At 35.9% G+C, this 16,521-nt stretch overlaps 1 protein-coding gene across 5 annotated transcripts in view; it reads left to right on the top strand.

Annotated features, from left to right (window-relative positions):
* LOC103517925 (gamma-aminobutyric acid receptor alpha-like) overlaps nt 1-16,521 on the top strand; it is a 44,611-nt gene that overhangs the window by 15,494 nt on the left and 12,596 nt on the right. For 3 of the 5 annotated variants that reach the window (XR_003393773.1, XM_026829601.1, XM_026829598.1), the window contains exons 1-9: nt 5,246-5,352; nt 7,548-7,601; nt 8,362-8,603; nt 8,786-8,853; nt 8,985-9,205; nt 10,990-11,072; nt 11,784-11,918; nt 12,189-12,341; nt 12,662-12,822. Coding sequence is in view for 4 of the 5 variants with exons in the window: in XM_026829601.1 (XP_026685402.1) it covers nt 7,552-7,601; nt 8,362-8,603; nt 8,786-8,853; nt 8,985-9,205; nt 10,990-11,072; nt 11,784-11,918; nt 12,189-12,341; nt 12,662-12,822 (1,113 nt within the window). In the remaining variant the exon portion in view is untranslated. Of the gene's footprint in view, nt 1-5,244; nt 5,353-7,547; nt 7,602-8,361; nt 8,604-8,785; nt 8,854-8,984; nt 9,206-10,989; nt 11,073-11,783; nt 11,919-12,188; nt 12,342-12,661; nt 12,823-16,521 lie in introns of those variants that run through there. The other 2 variants (XM_026829595.1, XM_026829605.1) reach the window with 2 other exon arrangements.

The raw sequence follows: 16,521 nt of genomic DNA, 5'->3' as shown, positions 1-16,521 counted from the left end.
ATTCCATGATCTACACTATCTATGGATTTAAAACATTTGAACGCTATATCTATAAGTATGATTGCTTATTTGGCACAGGTTTTAATATAGGAACCAGAAAAGTGCCCAGCTTTGAAAAAAGCTTTTTGAGATATTAAAGGCCGTACTCCTGAGGCCAATACACTTGATGGTTAGACGAATCACAGCCTATTCATACTGCATGAATTTTTCTCCGTCCAAAGTAACAATTTATTTTTCCGAATTTTTCTTCGTGTGCAATGTGAACTCACTAATTCATTTGTATACGCCTCGAAAAAATGGCGATGAAGAAAAATTTGGGACGAAAAAAGAAAAAAAAAAAATCGTTTCGTGCAGTGTGAACGAACGGGCTCTAAGGCAGATCACTTCCTTCATCCCACTTTCTATTATACTTACAGAGGACCCAAAAGGTACAGAGAATATTAATCATGTTACATTGTTACACTTTTGTTACCAAGAAAGATCCATCAGTTCATTATTAATATCCAGTAGATACCTACTTATATTATGTTGTAGTTAAGTGTTGAAAGTCACTTAACAGGACATTTTAGGGGTCGTTTCCATTTTTTTCCTCCTCCTCCTCCTCCTCTCTTTCCCTGTCCTCTCCCTTCCTCTATAGGTAAACAGCACACATCTCTTTTCATCCTCAGTGTTACATTTAGCTCTGCAAAAATGGAAACGTGCTATAAACCCCATCCTGAAGTGATGGACATCAGTTCGATAGATATTAATAAAAGAAATTGGCCCAAGAGGCCGAGTTTTTTTCTAATTACGTACTAGGTATAACTGGCTTAAACGAATGTTCATCAGAGAGTGATATGTCACACAGTTTTTTTTTTTTTTTCCATTTCTAGTTTTCTCTATTATCATAAAATATGTTCACTCCACTCCATTCTGGGTCGATTTGAACTAAAAACTCGAGTAAAACTTCCTTTAGGAAATCGTCATTTCCTTCTATACTTGGAGATTTCTAATACACATTTTTTATTGCTTCTAGATCTGTACAAGTTCTGCACTGTGTTCTACATATATGCACAATGCACTTGCAGGTTGCAGACCGGTATCAAATGAATGCACTGTATTGAACTTGAGAACTTGCATTCACGTGCCTATCCAAGTATATCTTAACTTACAACAACTTGGAAAACATGCAAGCTCTGTAGCACTGTAGGTTCAAAAGGAACTTCGACCTGTTGGGCTGTCCCTCTTGACGCTTGCTTGACGATCCTTAATACCTGAGCACATCAGGAATACAATGGAAATAATGTAATAGGAACTTAGAACCTCCGTGAAAATAATTACACAAGACAATAGATATAGCACCTGTAAAACCTTCTTTCAACATTTTATAAACTTTTTATTTCGAAAATAAAAACGTCAACCCAAGTTTCTCAGCCATTATACAGAAGTCGAAGTGGAAATTCGAAATATCTACTTGGACTATGCTACCTATTCATATTTTTCTCTCGTTTTGACAGAAATGGACTAAATTCTTACGTAGAGACCTCCTTCTTCTTCCGATGAATACTATAAATAGTAGGTCCAGGTATTCTAGATTACAAATTGACTCAATATGAGCCTCATTAATCCTAATTTTTCAGCACTTGTCACTGGATCGCTACTGTTTCCATTTCAACTGTCCACTTGGATATATCCGCTATTCTTGTCTACTTTTTCATTCTAATTACACTATCCGTATAAGGTTACCTGAGTCCCCCGCTTACCTATTAGTCAGTTCATATTCTCAATTTGTATAATATGGAAGAGATATTGAAAAGTTTACTTTTGCGAAACTTTTGATTTCACTTTGAATAGACTTAATTAAAATTTCCAGTATTAAATGTTAGGAACTGATTGTTACTTTTTAAACCTTAGATCATTATTAATTTTAACCTAGTTTATGAAAAGATGGATGGAAATCTACCCATGTAAATACCTAAATATAGTGGAGTTTAATAGACTTTTAAGTCCTATTCTGTCAGTATGAAGGTAGAATAGAATACACCAGTCACATCAATATAGTGGGTTTTTCGTTAAATGTTAGGAACTGATTGCTACTTTTTAAACCTTAGATCATTATTAATTTTAACCTAGTTTATGAAAAGATGGATGGAAATCTACCTATGTAAATACCTAAATATAGTGGAGTTAAAAATAGACTTTTAAGTCCTATTCTGTCAGTATGAAGGTAGAACAGAATATACCAGCCACATCAATATAGTGGGTTTTTCGGCAGTATATTTAAACTAGAAAGTTCAATACCCAATATTACACAACTTTGAAACTTTCAGTTTAAATATTGAGCTAGGATTATATTAATCTAAGTTTTAAAGTTATGAGCAAGTTGAAAGTAGCAGCGCCACACGATCAGTTTTCTCCGTCAAGAGGTTTCCATAACAGTATATTTAAACTAGAAAGTTCAATACCCAATATTACACAACTTTGAAACTTTCAGTTTAAATATTGAGCTAGGATTATATTAATTCTAAGTTTTGAAATTATGAGCAAGTTGAAAGTAGCAGCGCCACACGATCAGTTTTCTCCGTCAAGAGGTTTCCAAGTCCAAAACAACATGGCCCTCAAGACGGCTGACTCCAAGTTGTGTCAATTACGACTGTGAATTTCCAACCCACCTATCCTTTGGAACATTGATTGTTCCCGGATAGATGGGCAGTGTGTACCGTTCTTGTATGAATGTGAAAATAGAGGCCATAATAATATAAGAAAAAAAATGACACGATAAAATAATAAGTTAAGCTCTGAAGTAGGTACCTATTCTTATCAGTTCATTGATTTTATAGTTACCTAGGTGGGTACCTGTTTTATCTGAATGTTTGTCATTTGGAAGTGTAAGTGTAGGGTTTGTAGGTATTTCGTCAGACCTATCCTTTGGAACATTGATTGTTCCCGGATAGATGGGCAGTGTGTACCGTTCTTGTATGAATGTGAAAATAAAGGCCATAATAATATAAAAAAAAATGACACGATAAAATAATAAGTTAAGCTCTGAAGTACCTATTCTTATCAGTTCATTGATTTTATAGTTACCTAGGTAGGTACCTGTTTTATCTGAATGTTTGTCATTTGGAAGTGTAAGTGTAGGGTTTGTAGGTATTTCGTCAGGTATGAATTTTTGATTGATTGAGAATATTGTGATCATGCTGTAGTATCAGATATTGACGGAATTCCCAATGTTGAATGAAGAACTTTTCAATTCACTGTAAAGTGTAAAGCAAAACAGAACTTGGGGAATTTTATCAATTAATTGCTTGGATGCTTTGTGACTACTAAGTCTACACGAGATAATTTGTAAATATTTCACCATTGAAGTGTACATGGTTTAGAGTGGGACATTGGTAAACTCGAATGATGGATATCTTCAGATCAGGTTTTTGCCATTTACACTCTCCACATTGATCTCAGCTAAGGGAAATTCACTGTAATCGATTTATCGACACACCAGATATAGGTATAGTAATTAGTTCTCTACACTCGGAAGTCGATAGTTATGTTCATTACTGACCAACTGACTGATATACGTCTACATACTTGCTAATTAATCACTATTCACTCACTTTTCTTACTAATGAAGCATCATTGTAAAGATAGGTATGGATTTTACTTGTTTGCTTGCTCATGCAGGTAGGAGTATAAAAGGGCATGAAAATAATATTATTTTTCTGCCAACTACGACAATGTAAACAAACATTTCCTCAAATTCCGAAAATAGGTGAAAAATGTTTATCATCTCTCGAGTGGTTAAAAGAGAAGGGAGTTTGTCCTGTTACTCCTGTTTATTGATTCCTGATATATCGCAATATTGAAAGGTTCCTTGAATGTCCGCAATTTGTGTATGGCAATTCTGGAATATTTTTATATCCTATAATTCCAATTAAATCAAGAGTTGAAGAGGGGAGGGCCAACGGAATTTTTCTTTTTCTCCTACGACTTCTAGATCCCGAGATAAATCGATTTAAAAAATACCGGTAAATCGTGAACTTTGACGTTACGGCATACGCTAACGTACACGATGAGGTCACATCAAATGTCCCGAGCAAAGCTCCCTCGCAGGTGACACATTAATGTGCTTGTGCGCATATGCTCTGCGCATTTCTTTCTACTCCTCCGCAAGCGCGCTTGCATACTGGCGCTACCTAGCGAGGCAACTGCCTGAAGTCTGACGTCACACATTTTTGAACTCTTTAATGAGAACGGAAAATGAAAATGGAATTTTCGAGCTTTTACAGTTATTTTTTCAAAGTTTTGACCTCAAATTTGGATTTTTCACTACTTTTTACGTAGGAATCGACCATTTATTAATATAATTTTTACCCATTTGCAACTGCTCCATTATGCAGCAAGACAGGATGCATGTGAATCTTGTAAACTAGGTGAACATTAAAAAGTACTTACCCTGATAAGAATGAAGAATGGGGATCTATGTTGAATCAATAACGCTCTAATTCATGCAGTCTAATAAATCAATAAATGAGAAGCTGAAATGCAGCAAAAAAGTAAAATTGTTCAATGCAATCCATTTCATAATACATTGAGTTTGAATATTTATGAGGAATGTGGGAACGAAGTTAGGTACCTAACTGCAATGTTTTCTATTACATCAGGTACCTACCTTGCATCGCAACTTTAGCTGAAAGCATGAGATAAAAGAAATTCAAAAGAAAATTACGTTAAAAGCAAACATAGTAAGGAACTTGAAACGGACGATGAAAGAGTTAGAAACAAGTTTGTATAGAACAAGTTCTTGGGCAGTGAACAACTAATAAGTTCATATAAAACCTTTCTGAACCCCTTCTTGCAGTTCAATGCTAAAATTACCAATGGTCCGATAAGTGTATCAAATAATTGTAAACAAAATGTTCAAAGTTAAAGTGTTTTGTTATTTTTTGTGTTCAATTTTTTTAGTATGTAATGCACAGAAAAATGAATTTATTGAAAATATTGTAGAAAAATTAAATGCAATAAAAACTAACGATGTTTATTATATAAACGAAAATATGTTTTTTATAAAAAATTCTAATTTAAGTAAATTAATCACTAATGTTAGTGACATTAATTATATAAGTGACTATAATTTTACGTTTAATGACACGGTTGATAAACCTAGTGAGAATATTAGTGCAGTTTATAACATCAGTGCAGTGAATAATCTTACAAATCTATTTTACATAACCAGTGATGTGTTTAGATCTCATAGTCTCATCTTCAAAATTAACGAGGAGGTTAATTTGAAAATTTCATCTTCTAATGACACGGAAAATGAACTGGACCATGATTTTGAAGCAGATTTCTTATTGGAAAAACATATCAAACAAAGTAAGTTTGTATTTCCACCTACCATCCTTCTAGTATACCTTCATTGATATCTTTCGTTATCAATCTCAATAAAGAAAGCTGCTTTTTCAAACATTTAAATATGTGACTGCTAGAGAGACCACAACTGAAGACTGAACATGACACAAAGTTTCTTTCTTTTTCAACCTTTAATATTCATAATCAATGAAGTAAAACTTGTTGAGAAAGTCTCAACTTCTACGTAATTAGCTATGTGTATTTTATTACAAACTATATTGATAAAAGTTACTTTCGATCCCCAAGCACTCGTAATCCTGGGAGCTCGTTATTCAATAACTAACATCATTATAGGTAACTTCATTAACTAATTATTATTATACAGTCATAAGATAATATTAATATTCAAAAGGCATAATACAAAACTTGCTTACTTAGGTAAACAAGTTTTGCATTAGGTACTTGAGATCTATATAGTCCTTAAAATACACACGAGTTAGGTAGGTATCTATTGATTCAATTTTCCCTCTAATAACCACGTGGTTGCGGGTTCTACTTCTTTGCCTTGATCTTTTTTTGCTCATAAAGTAAAACCAGTCTCGGTTATTCATTGATAAATAAATCCTACTCATTTCTACTACGGACTTTGAAAATTCATTGATTAGGTTCAAGTCTGGTGTTTTTTTTTTTAATTTTGAACCATTTTATACTTTTTTTTTGTCTTCTCTCAACACTGGTTTGATTGTTTTTTTCCATAGATATCTATTGCATGATTAAGTTTATCGTGTAAATCATTACATACTTTTATATTGAATTCATTAATTTAGCTCAATGTTTTGCTTTGGATCAACATCTGTTCAGCGACCAGAAAACTAGATCTTGCTTGTAAAAAGTTGACATGCAACACCCTCAGCTTACACCTTAAGATCTAACGCGGAGTTAAGCTGGAGTGCATACCCTCCGGTGAAAAATTGGTAGATTCAGCTTGAAAATACAAGACAGATACCTAGAGGGACAGAAACCTACCTCTAGCTCTTCGCATTTGCAAATATTTCTCCTTTCTATATGTATATTCGGCCGCCTAGGACCAAATTTTTTCAAGTCTTTTCAGCAGTTCTTCTTTGCCACGAAGCCTTTGATTCGTCTAAATATGCGTTCTAATGTCTTGCAACCACTGCTGTTACAGGAAAAAAGCAAGTAATAAATCCTTATAGAGTTAAATAGGGTAATCTTCCTGACAGGAAATCTCTGATTACACTCACTCAGTACCAGTTTTTGTTGGTGAGTTCAAAGTCATCTTGCTGCTTCCAGGATATTTTGAGCAATCGCCACCCCGGATGTATTCTATCTTCAGAGCTCTCTCTGATCTAAAGTACGTCTTCAGTTAGGAAGTATTTGGCGAGAGCCTTTTGTGGCACGTTTCCACCAGGCAGGCAAAGTCGCTAGATGGTATTTCTTTTCGCCACAACATGATGTTCAGTCAGTCTCACAATTTATTGGAGAATGGTACACTTAGCTAAATTTCAACTCTGAAGGATTCAGACGTTTGTAAAACTTTCGTAACTGATTTCTTACTTCCATGGAAATGCAGCATTACACTCTCACTCATTGATCTCAGCTAGGGAAATTCACTGTAATCGATTTATCGACACACCAGATATAGGCTATGAGTAGGTACATAATGTTAAGCCATATCGAAAACAGATAAGAATTTTCGTGAAGTTCATTTAGGACTCTCTACATAAGTAGGTACAGAAGAGTTCGCAATGCTCAGGTCATTAGATTTCAGTCAAAGTTGTTCGAACTTGACACAGAGATTCGATAAATTATGTAGAATTCTAGAGGTATTACAGATAAACAAGTGCCACCATTCTAGCTGGGGAGCAAACCAACAATTTCTGGCGAAAAATTGTGCTGTTCTCAAAGTCCCTTGAACTTGAAAGCGTAAAGCTTAAGCTGTACATATTGATATAGATAGTGCTTTTATTTTCTTTAAGCCTTTCCCACTTGATATTGTCTCTCAATTATGAAAAAAAAGAACAAAAAATGCTGATGTTATGTATAAAATTAATAAAAGACCTACCTACCTACTTAGGGTTTTATTCGTCCTCAAAAGAATGCAAATTTTGCATTAAAAAATTGCCTACCCTTCTACCGGGAATGTGAAATGAAGTATAAGTATTCTAATTGGTATGTACTTGTTTCGGTTTTGTTCGCAGTAAGATGGTGAAAATTTGCAACTCAGTTATATCTCTGGTATATTTTCAAGTTTTGTAAGTATTTTTACTTTCCCTATTTGTTTACTGTCACAACTTGTTTCAAATCCTCCACCCTAACAAAATTTTAAATTGGGTAGTTTATTGTTGGCCTTACGTTATATTTTGGTGGTTGACAAATGTATGGGTTGGCGCGCTGTCTCACCGTTGGCCCCAACCATGTCCCAACGATTAGCCAACCCTACAATTTCCCAACCATTGACCCAACCCAACCTAGGGTAGGCTAGAGACCATATGCGGAAAAAACTCCCAAGAATATTTTGGCCTGAAAGCTGCTATCTACATATAGCATTCTACTTGTCAAAGAATTCCATACAATACGACACCTAACACTTGTAATAAAGGAACAGGTTGTTTGAAAGTTGCACACACCCGTCCTTCTAGTTGATAGTAAATGTGAAAATAATTTGTAGTAAACAAGCAATTATTTTATTGTTAACCTTTTGAAGAATTAAATTTCAAATGGTCATGTAGAAAAATAATTGGTGCTAATTGCCTTTTATCATAGGTCACAGATAGGTAGTTTCTCAGAAAAACTTGACCACATTCTCAGAAAAATAGAAAAGCTCGCACTAACACAATTTGGACTTTCGATACAAATTTCTCCTAGGTACTGGGGTTTATGTTCTCCTAGGGTAGCTCTGAGACGAAATAATTAAGAGCCTAGCCTAGACTACCTATATGAATCCCGAAGTAGTGGGTTCGAATCCCAGCCGGCGTGGAAATTTTCTAACCCCTTTGCTGCTTATTATTCCAGGTACCTCCATTTTGTGTCAACGTTCAATGTTCTCAGCATGTTTTCAGTCAAACTCAACAACGGTTACATGAAGATTATGGACGATGAGACTAAAACTCACTGGACCAATCGTCTGCCAAAAGTTTCCAACCATTTGAAAGAGAAAAAGAAGCATGATTTGATGATCGGGAAAAATATCACGCTGGTTTTGAATAATTTGTTGAAAAACTATCAGAGCTCGGAGCCCCCCAATCACGGCAAAGGTAAATGGACAATGTGGACCTATACAAAAACACTTCCTTTAAGTACAGATTAAAATTGAAATTCCTGTAAGGCCTTTCTTAGAGATATTAGATATCTATCTGTAGACCTAAATTCACAAGTTCATTCACACAAGACATCACAAAAGGATAACTTAATTCATTATTTTTACTTTGTCTTTCAGGAGAACCTACAATAATTAAAACCAATATGTTAATAAGGAGTATGGGCCCCATTTCCGAAATCGACATGGTAAGCAAGTTTGTTTTACGAAAATATTGGCACTTAAAATAGGTAAGAATCTTACAAACATTTGGAACTGCTTTTCTCGTTATCCATGGAGAAAATGGATCAAAATGATTTGTTTTACCGTCTATTCTCAGGACTACTCCATGGATTGCTACTTTCGTCAGTATTGGAGGGATTCCAGGCTGAGTTTCATGGGACCCATCAACAATCTCAGCTTGAGCATAAAAATGCTCGAGAAGATATGGCGACCCGACACTTATATCCTGAATGGAAAGCAGTCATACGTACACACAATCACGGTGCCTAACAAACTGCTCCGGATCAATCAAGACGGGGATATACTTTATTCTATGAGGTAGGAGAAAAAAATAAGTAGGTACAAGTAAGTAGGTAGGTATCTAGATTATCTATCAATAACATTTATCACTATTAATTATATCTAGGTAAGTATCCTCAATACCTCACGTGCCCGTGACATCCAATATTGCGGACTACATGGCAGAATGACTACAATGGGTGTCTGGCAGATATCACGCAAGGCAGTGTGGGCGGTTCAGACGACATCGATCGACGGCCGGTCGACTATGTGTGGACACACCTTTCTGGTTAATCTCCAATACGAATGAAAAGTGTCCGGGTAATATTACCTAGTTATGAGTTATATTTCAGGGAATTTCTAAAATTTTCTAACATGGGTAATTTTCACGGTTGAATGGTAGAGTCAATCAAGACGGGGATATACTTTATTCTATGAGGTAGGAGAAAAAAATAAGTAGGTACAAGTAAGTAGGTAGGTATCTAGATTATCTCTCAATAACATATATTATATTTAGGTAAGTATCCTCAATACCTCACGTGCCCGTGACATCCAATATTGCGGACTACATGGCAGAATGACTATACAATGGGTGTCTGGCAGATATCACAAAAGAGGAATTATAGCTGCCCTTGATCTCTTTTATCTACGATAGAAACCAGAAATGTATTAGTGAGTGAAGGACAGTACATACATGTAGAAATAAGTTCAATCCACTAGAAATTCTCAGAAAAAGAAAGCAAAGAATTTGTTTTTCGAACTCAAATAAATAAAAACAAATTACTTTACACATTCTTCTTTTAGACATCACATGAAACTAGTTTCTCGAAATTCGGACCATCTTCAGTGTTTTACAAGATGTGGAAGTATTTGCATGTCTCATTGGAAATGAAACTGGCAGTAGATAGAAACTAGTTTGTCACGTGATGGCATTCAATCGCAATGTATGAAATGAAATACCTATAATTGAACCTCAATCAATACCTACACTGGATGGTACTAATCATTTATTCTCTGCGAATTCGCCTCATTAGTATCATCACGAGATATGAAGCGTTGATTAATGTTACATTTAATTTAATTAAAATGCCATTTAATAGTAGGAAGATATCACAAAAGAGGAATTATAGCTGCCCTTGATCTCTTTTATCTACGATAGAAACCAGAAATGTATTAGTGAGTGAAGGACAGTACATACATGTAGAAATAAGTTCAATCCACTAGAAATTCTCAGAAAAAGAAAGCAAAGAATTTGTTTTTCGAACTCAAATAAATAAAAACAAATTACTTTACACATTCTTCTTTTAGACATCACATGAAACTAGTTTCTCGAAATTCGGACCATCTTCAGTGTTTTACAAGATGTGGAAGTATTTGCATGTCTCATTGGAAATGAAACTGGCAGTAGATAGAAACTAGTTTGTCACGTGATGGCATTCAATCGCAATGTATGAAATGAAATACCTATAATTGAACCTCAATCAATACCTACACTGGATGGTACTAATCATTTATTCTCTGCGAATTCGCCTCATTAGTATCATCACGAGATATGAAGCGTTGATTAATGTTAGATACATTTAATTTAATTAAAATGCCATTTAATAGTAGGGGCTCATGTGTTGTAGGAGTAAAATAAGAAATAGAATATTATTTACTACTTCTCGAAGCATTTTCTATACATCTCTCGGTTCAATGATTTTATAGAAACAATGTAAAAAAAGCATCTAATGAGAAATGACATTCTTATCAAACAAAATCTGTCTAATGAGATTACTGAGGGCTACTATCTGCTAAGATAATGAATTTCTATTTGTTTTCAGACTTACCATAAAAGCCAACTGTCCTATGTCGTTGAGAAATTTTCCCATGGACACACAATCCTGTCCTCTAATCCTCGGAAGTTGTGAGTATACTTTCCAGTTTCTTTAGAAATTATCATTAATCCGGTCATTCGTCATCAAAATATCTAGATTACAATTTTGTCCCCTTAATGAGATGCTATCAGGATGATACTATAAATGAGGCTACAGCCTTCGTTAAGCGGCCATCATGTGTTTCCTTCATTGATGCCATTGAAAGTAATGTCAAGGTTAAAAATACTAGGACCTCTACGCGTACCTACTACAAAGGTCGGTCGTTGACCCCACTGTTGCATCCAACACTAGTATGTCTGTAGTATATTCTAGTACGACTGTGTAGGGTTAAGATCGAGCTAGAATTCTGAACTACTGTATTTATTTAGTACTTTTTAGAATGTTCTAAATACCATTTTTCCCCAAGTCTCCGGTTGAACTGTTCAAGACACTTGGGTCTTTTCACAGAAAATATTTCTCAGTTTTCGATCCGAGTGATCGACATTGTACCCTTTTGGCCCAGCCTTATCGACTATTATGCCAATAACATTAATAGAAAAAATTAAAAAAATCAAAAAGTGATTTTGGGGGCCAAGGTACAACCAGGCACCCTACCATTTTTCTCCAAGTCTCCGGTTGAACTGTTCAAGACACTTGGGTCTTTTCACAGAAAATATTTCTCAATTTTCGATCCGAGTGATCGACATTGTACCCTTTTGCCACAGCCTTATCGACTAACTGTGTAACATTTTCCCCATTAGATGCTTACCCAATAGAAAAACTGGTTTACCACTGGACACCTGGCAAGAGTATCAGTTTTGTTCCGGGAATGGCGATATCTCAGTTTGACTTCATCAGCAGCCCTAAGAGGAATTTCACGTTCAAAAGAAGAGAAGGTTCGTATTCTTTCGATTCCTCTCTAGTCAGATTTAATAATGGATTGACAACTTTTGACTACGATTTAAAACAGATATAATATTCTTATTGTTCTCCTCGATCTAGTTCAGTTCCAATTAAATTATAAATTACCCTCTCTCCAACAAAAATTGTAAGGACAGATAGATTTTCTGAAATCATGGCTTTCTTTCAGGTTGCAAAGGTATTAACCCAGATATCCCAACACAAAATGAAACTCTGCTAACTATCAACATTTTCTCTCCCGACAGGCGAATTTTCCTTGCTTCAAGTGAACTTCAATTTGAAACGACACAGGGGGTATTTCGTGATTCAAGTCTACGTTCCTTGTGTTCTCATAGTTGTGCTATCCTGGGTATCCTTCTGGATTCATAGAGAGGCTACCAGTGATCGCATTGGATTAGGTGAGTCCTCTATATTTTCATGGTCTTGACTAACAAATCCCAGGTTGGTAAATTTCTCTATATTTCTCAGCTTCTCACTTTTTGGCCATTTACAAGCTTCTTCGAACTCTTTTTCGCCAATACTCGGAACGAAAATCACAGGAGCCATAAGGCTATTGCAATCATTAGGGCTCTAAAAACGGTGGTGGAAGTGGTTGGGTGGAAGAGCTCAATCTTGAGAATCCTGTCACTTTAAATAAAAAATAAAAAATCCTCTCTTCTTGGCTATAATACATAAGTTTTACATTCTCCTTTCTTCCGTTAATATACCTCTATTCCAGGAATCACCACAGTTCTCACACTGTCAACAATTAGCCTGGACAGTCGCACCGATTTGCCGAAAGTTCGCTACGCCACAGCCCTGGACTGGTTTTTGCTGATGAGCTTTTTCTACTGTATTGCGACCATTTTGGAGTTTGCTGCCGTCCATTATTTCACGAAGGTATTTTCTTCCTTTACAAGGAGATTCTTTTGAATTCGATTTGCGACAGCCAAAATTTCGCAACTGAAAATAGAATATTAAATATTTTCCTTGAGATTGTCATTCTCGTCACTCGAATCGTCATTATGTTCTGCCAAACCGTGGTAGAGCGGAACCTTGAATAGTTTTGCTTGGACCTTTCCATTTCGTTTTTGCTTCACCGGCATTATTTTTGGTTCCAATTTTTCGTGATTCAAGTCTACGTTCCTTGTGTTCTCATAGTTGTGCTATCCTGGGTATCCTTCTGGATTCATAGAGAGGCTACCAGTGATCGGATTGGATTAGGTGAGTCCCCTATGTTTTCATGGTCTTGACTAACAAATCCCAGGTTGGTAAATTTCTCTATATTTCTCAGCTTCTCACTTTTTGGCCATTTACAAGCTTCTTCGAACTCTTTTTCGCCAATACTCGGAACGAAAATCACAGGAGCCATAAGGGTATTGCAATCATCAGGGCTCTAAAAACGGTCGTGGACATTTTGGGTGGAAGTGGTTGGGTGGAAGAGCTCAATCTTGAGAATCCTGTCACTTTAAATAAAAAATAAAAAAATCCTGTCTTCTTGGCTATAATACATAAGTTTTACATACTCCTTTCTTCCGTTAATATACCTCTATTCCAGGAATCACCACAGTTCTCACGGTTGTGGTTCTCGAGATAGAGCGATCAGTGTGTGAACTATGAAATGTGAACTGTGAATGAGTTCTTGTTCTTATAATATAAGATTTTACCAGTTATGGGAATGTTTAGCAGTCAGGAGCTTCATGATTATAACTCGTGGGTAACTTAGAATCCAGGTTTCTAATATCAGTCTGAGTAAGAGAAGGTAGCTAATTGGGGACAGAAGGATAGTCAAACCAGGTAAATACAGATTCAATTTATAATCTACCTTGAAGGGAATTCTCAACACTTATCTATGTTCCCTTCAATATCATCAATAACAATGAAAACCTGAGCCCTGTAAAAGTGTCCATCTTTCCATTCATCTGTTTGAAAACATGAAAACTATTTCACTGATGGAAGGCACGTGGACAGAAGGATAGTCAAACCAGGTAAATACAGATTCAATTTATAATCTACCTTGAAGGGAATTCTCAACACTTATCTATGTTCCCTTTAATATCATCAATAACAATGAAAACCTCAGCCCTGTAAAAATGTCCATCTTTCCATTCATCTGTTTGAAAACATGAAAACTATTTCACTGATGGAAGGCACGTAAAATCCTCGCTTATCCTTGACTATTATTAGAAAGTTCTCTAGAAAAGTTTTAATGGAAACGTACTAGTCTCAAATTTTACAAATCGCCGCAAAGCTGTTTCTAATTTTTTCCTCGTCTACAAACGACATTCAGAGGAAGTGAATGTACGGATTGCATGTCAATTTTCTAGAGCAAGTTCTTTAGAATAATGCTGTATTTTGACTGATAGGTATGTCCATTTTGAAATCAGTTAAAAGTATTAAGATTATTTTCTTCACCATTAAGTACTTGTATATATAATATCGGACAAATTGTGAGCTAGTAACACAGTGCCCTCTTGAAGCTAGACTGACCTTGTTGGATTGCCAGGGATATGGTGAAAATTAATAATACTATTCTGGCATATCTGGCATGAGAATCGACGCTTTCTGTGATACAACCATCAGTGTCATGGATCTTGTAATCGAAATCAGATAGGATTTGATATATTTTCATGTTCCTCTGATGGACTATTCCAAGTTGGACATTGATTCGCAAGTGGAAAAAAAATGAATTAAATTAATAAAATTATCATTAAGATTGAATTCATTAGTTGAAATATGTATCCTCTATACCTACTTAGCATTAGAAGAGGTACATCCTGATCTTCCTGTAGAATGTAGTCAGATGTCATGTGTGGGCTTGTAAAACCAATAAATAATGTGCTAAAACAATCTTTTGATAAATAATTCATCTTGTTGACAATTTGCAATTGCAATACCTACAGACTTTCTACTCATTCTGTGAATAACTTGGGCATAGTTACATATCTACAACTTTTTTAGAGGTGCAGGCCCCAAGCACCTGATGCAGAAGAGTTCCTAGGTACGACAAAGAGATGTCATGTGTGGGCTTGTAAAACCAATAAATAATGTGCTAAAACAATCTTTTGATAAATAATTCATCTTGTTGACAATTTGCAATACCTACAGACTTTCTACTCATTCTGTGAATAACTTGGGCATAGTTACATATCTACAACTTTTTTAAAGGTGCAGGTCCCAAGCACCTGATGCAGAAGAGTTCCTACGACAAAGAAATACGAATGACATTTGATCTGACTTGACCTTACATAATATTCTACTCGTATACTGACTATGAAATGAACTAGGTATCTTCTTTGTTTTCAACTGACCTGACCCTCAATACTGACGATGAAATAAACCCTCTTGTTTCAGGTGGACGAGGAGCACAGATTGGTTTCTTACCAATCATGTATGTCTTGGGTGTTATGACTACTATGCTCAAGGTACTGACTTTTCTGACTCTCAAGGGACTGACAATAGGAATGGTTCTCTTGACTGTAGCCTACACCTACTCTATCAAGTACAAACATCATGGACATCACCTCGGACATATTCACGGACATGGACATGGACACTATGCACATATTGACACGCCTACTGCTATTATAAAGTCCTCTTCACATTCATTCCCACATCGTTATCATTCCCACGTACCTAAATACCACTCTCATTACTCTGCATTCCATCATCCTCACCACCATCACCATCATCCTCATCATCATCACCCACTTAAGAAATACTACTTCACCCCACCACCAGGTCTGGTACATCATGCAGATATCCACCACCCCCCAGAACAAATAGAAATCATCAAGGATATTCACGTCCATTCTCCAAAGATAGAACATCCGAAACATATCGTTCCAGAGACTCACTCGTTTGAATTTGTCAAGGATAGCCCAGTGATAGAATATCCTCACAAACACCTCCATCACGCTGAACTTCACTCGGTCAAGAAGAGATTTCGTTTGAATTTGTCAAGGATAGTCCAGTGATAGAATATCCTCACAAACACCTCCATCACGCTGAACTTCACTCGGTCAAGAAGAGATTCTCGCAATGTGTATTTCCAGGAATTTTCTATAGGAATCCAATGAATGTTCATTTCTAGGAATCTCAATGAGCTTTGTAGAAACCCAGTATGCGAAAATTTCACTCTCACTTGTCTATACGCGTGTGGGGTTCGCGTTCAGAATTTCAAAGAGAATAGCTCCTGGCATTTCAATCCGTATTCCATTCATCTAGAATTCTAGATCAATTTCTTCTTTTTCTCTTCTTCTTTCTTCTTCTTCTTCTTCTTCTTCTTCTTCTTCTTCTTCTCCTCCTTATTCTTCACTAGGCCATGGATCTTGATCGAGTCGCAATGTGTATTTCCAGGAATTTTCTATAGGAATCCAATGAATGTTCATTTCTAGGAATCTCAATGAGCTTTGTAGAAACCCAGTATGCGAAAATTTCACTCTCACTTGTCTATACGCGTGTGGGGTTCGCGTTCAGAATTTCAAAGAGAATAGCTCCTGGCATTTCAATCCGTATTCCATTCATCTAGAATTCTAGATCAATTTCTTCTTTTTCTCTTCTTCTTCTTCTTCTCCTCCTTATTCTTCACTAGGCCAT

This window comes from Diaphorina citri, unplaced genomic scaffold, assembly GCF_000475195.1.
Source record: "Diaphorina citri unplaced genomic scaffold, Diaci psyllid genome assembly version 1.1 scaffold57, whole genome shotgun sequence".
Taxonomy (NCBI): domain Eukaryota; kingdom Metazoa; phylum Arthropoda; class Insecta; order Hemiptera; family Psyllidae; genus Diaphorina; species Diaphorina citri.
This window is presented reverse-complemented; position numbering and strand designations above follow the sequence as displayed.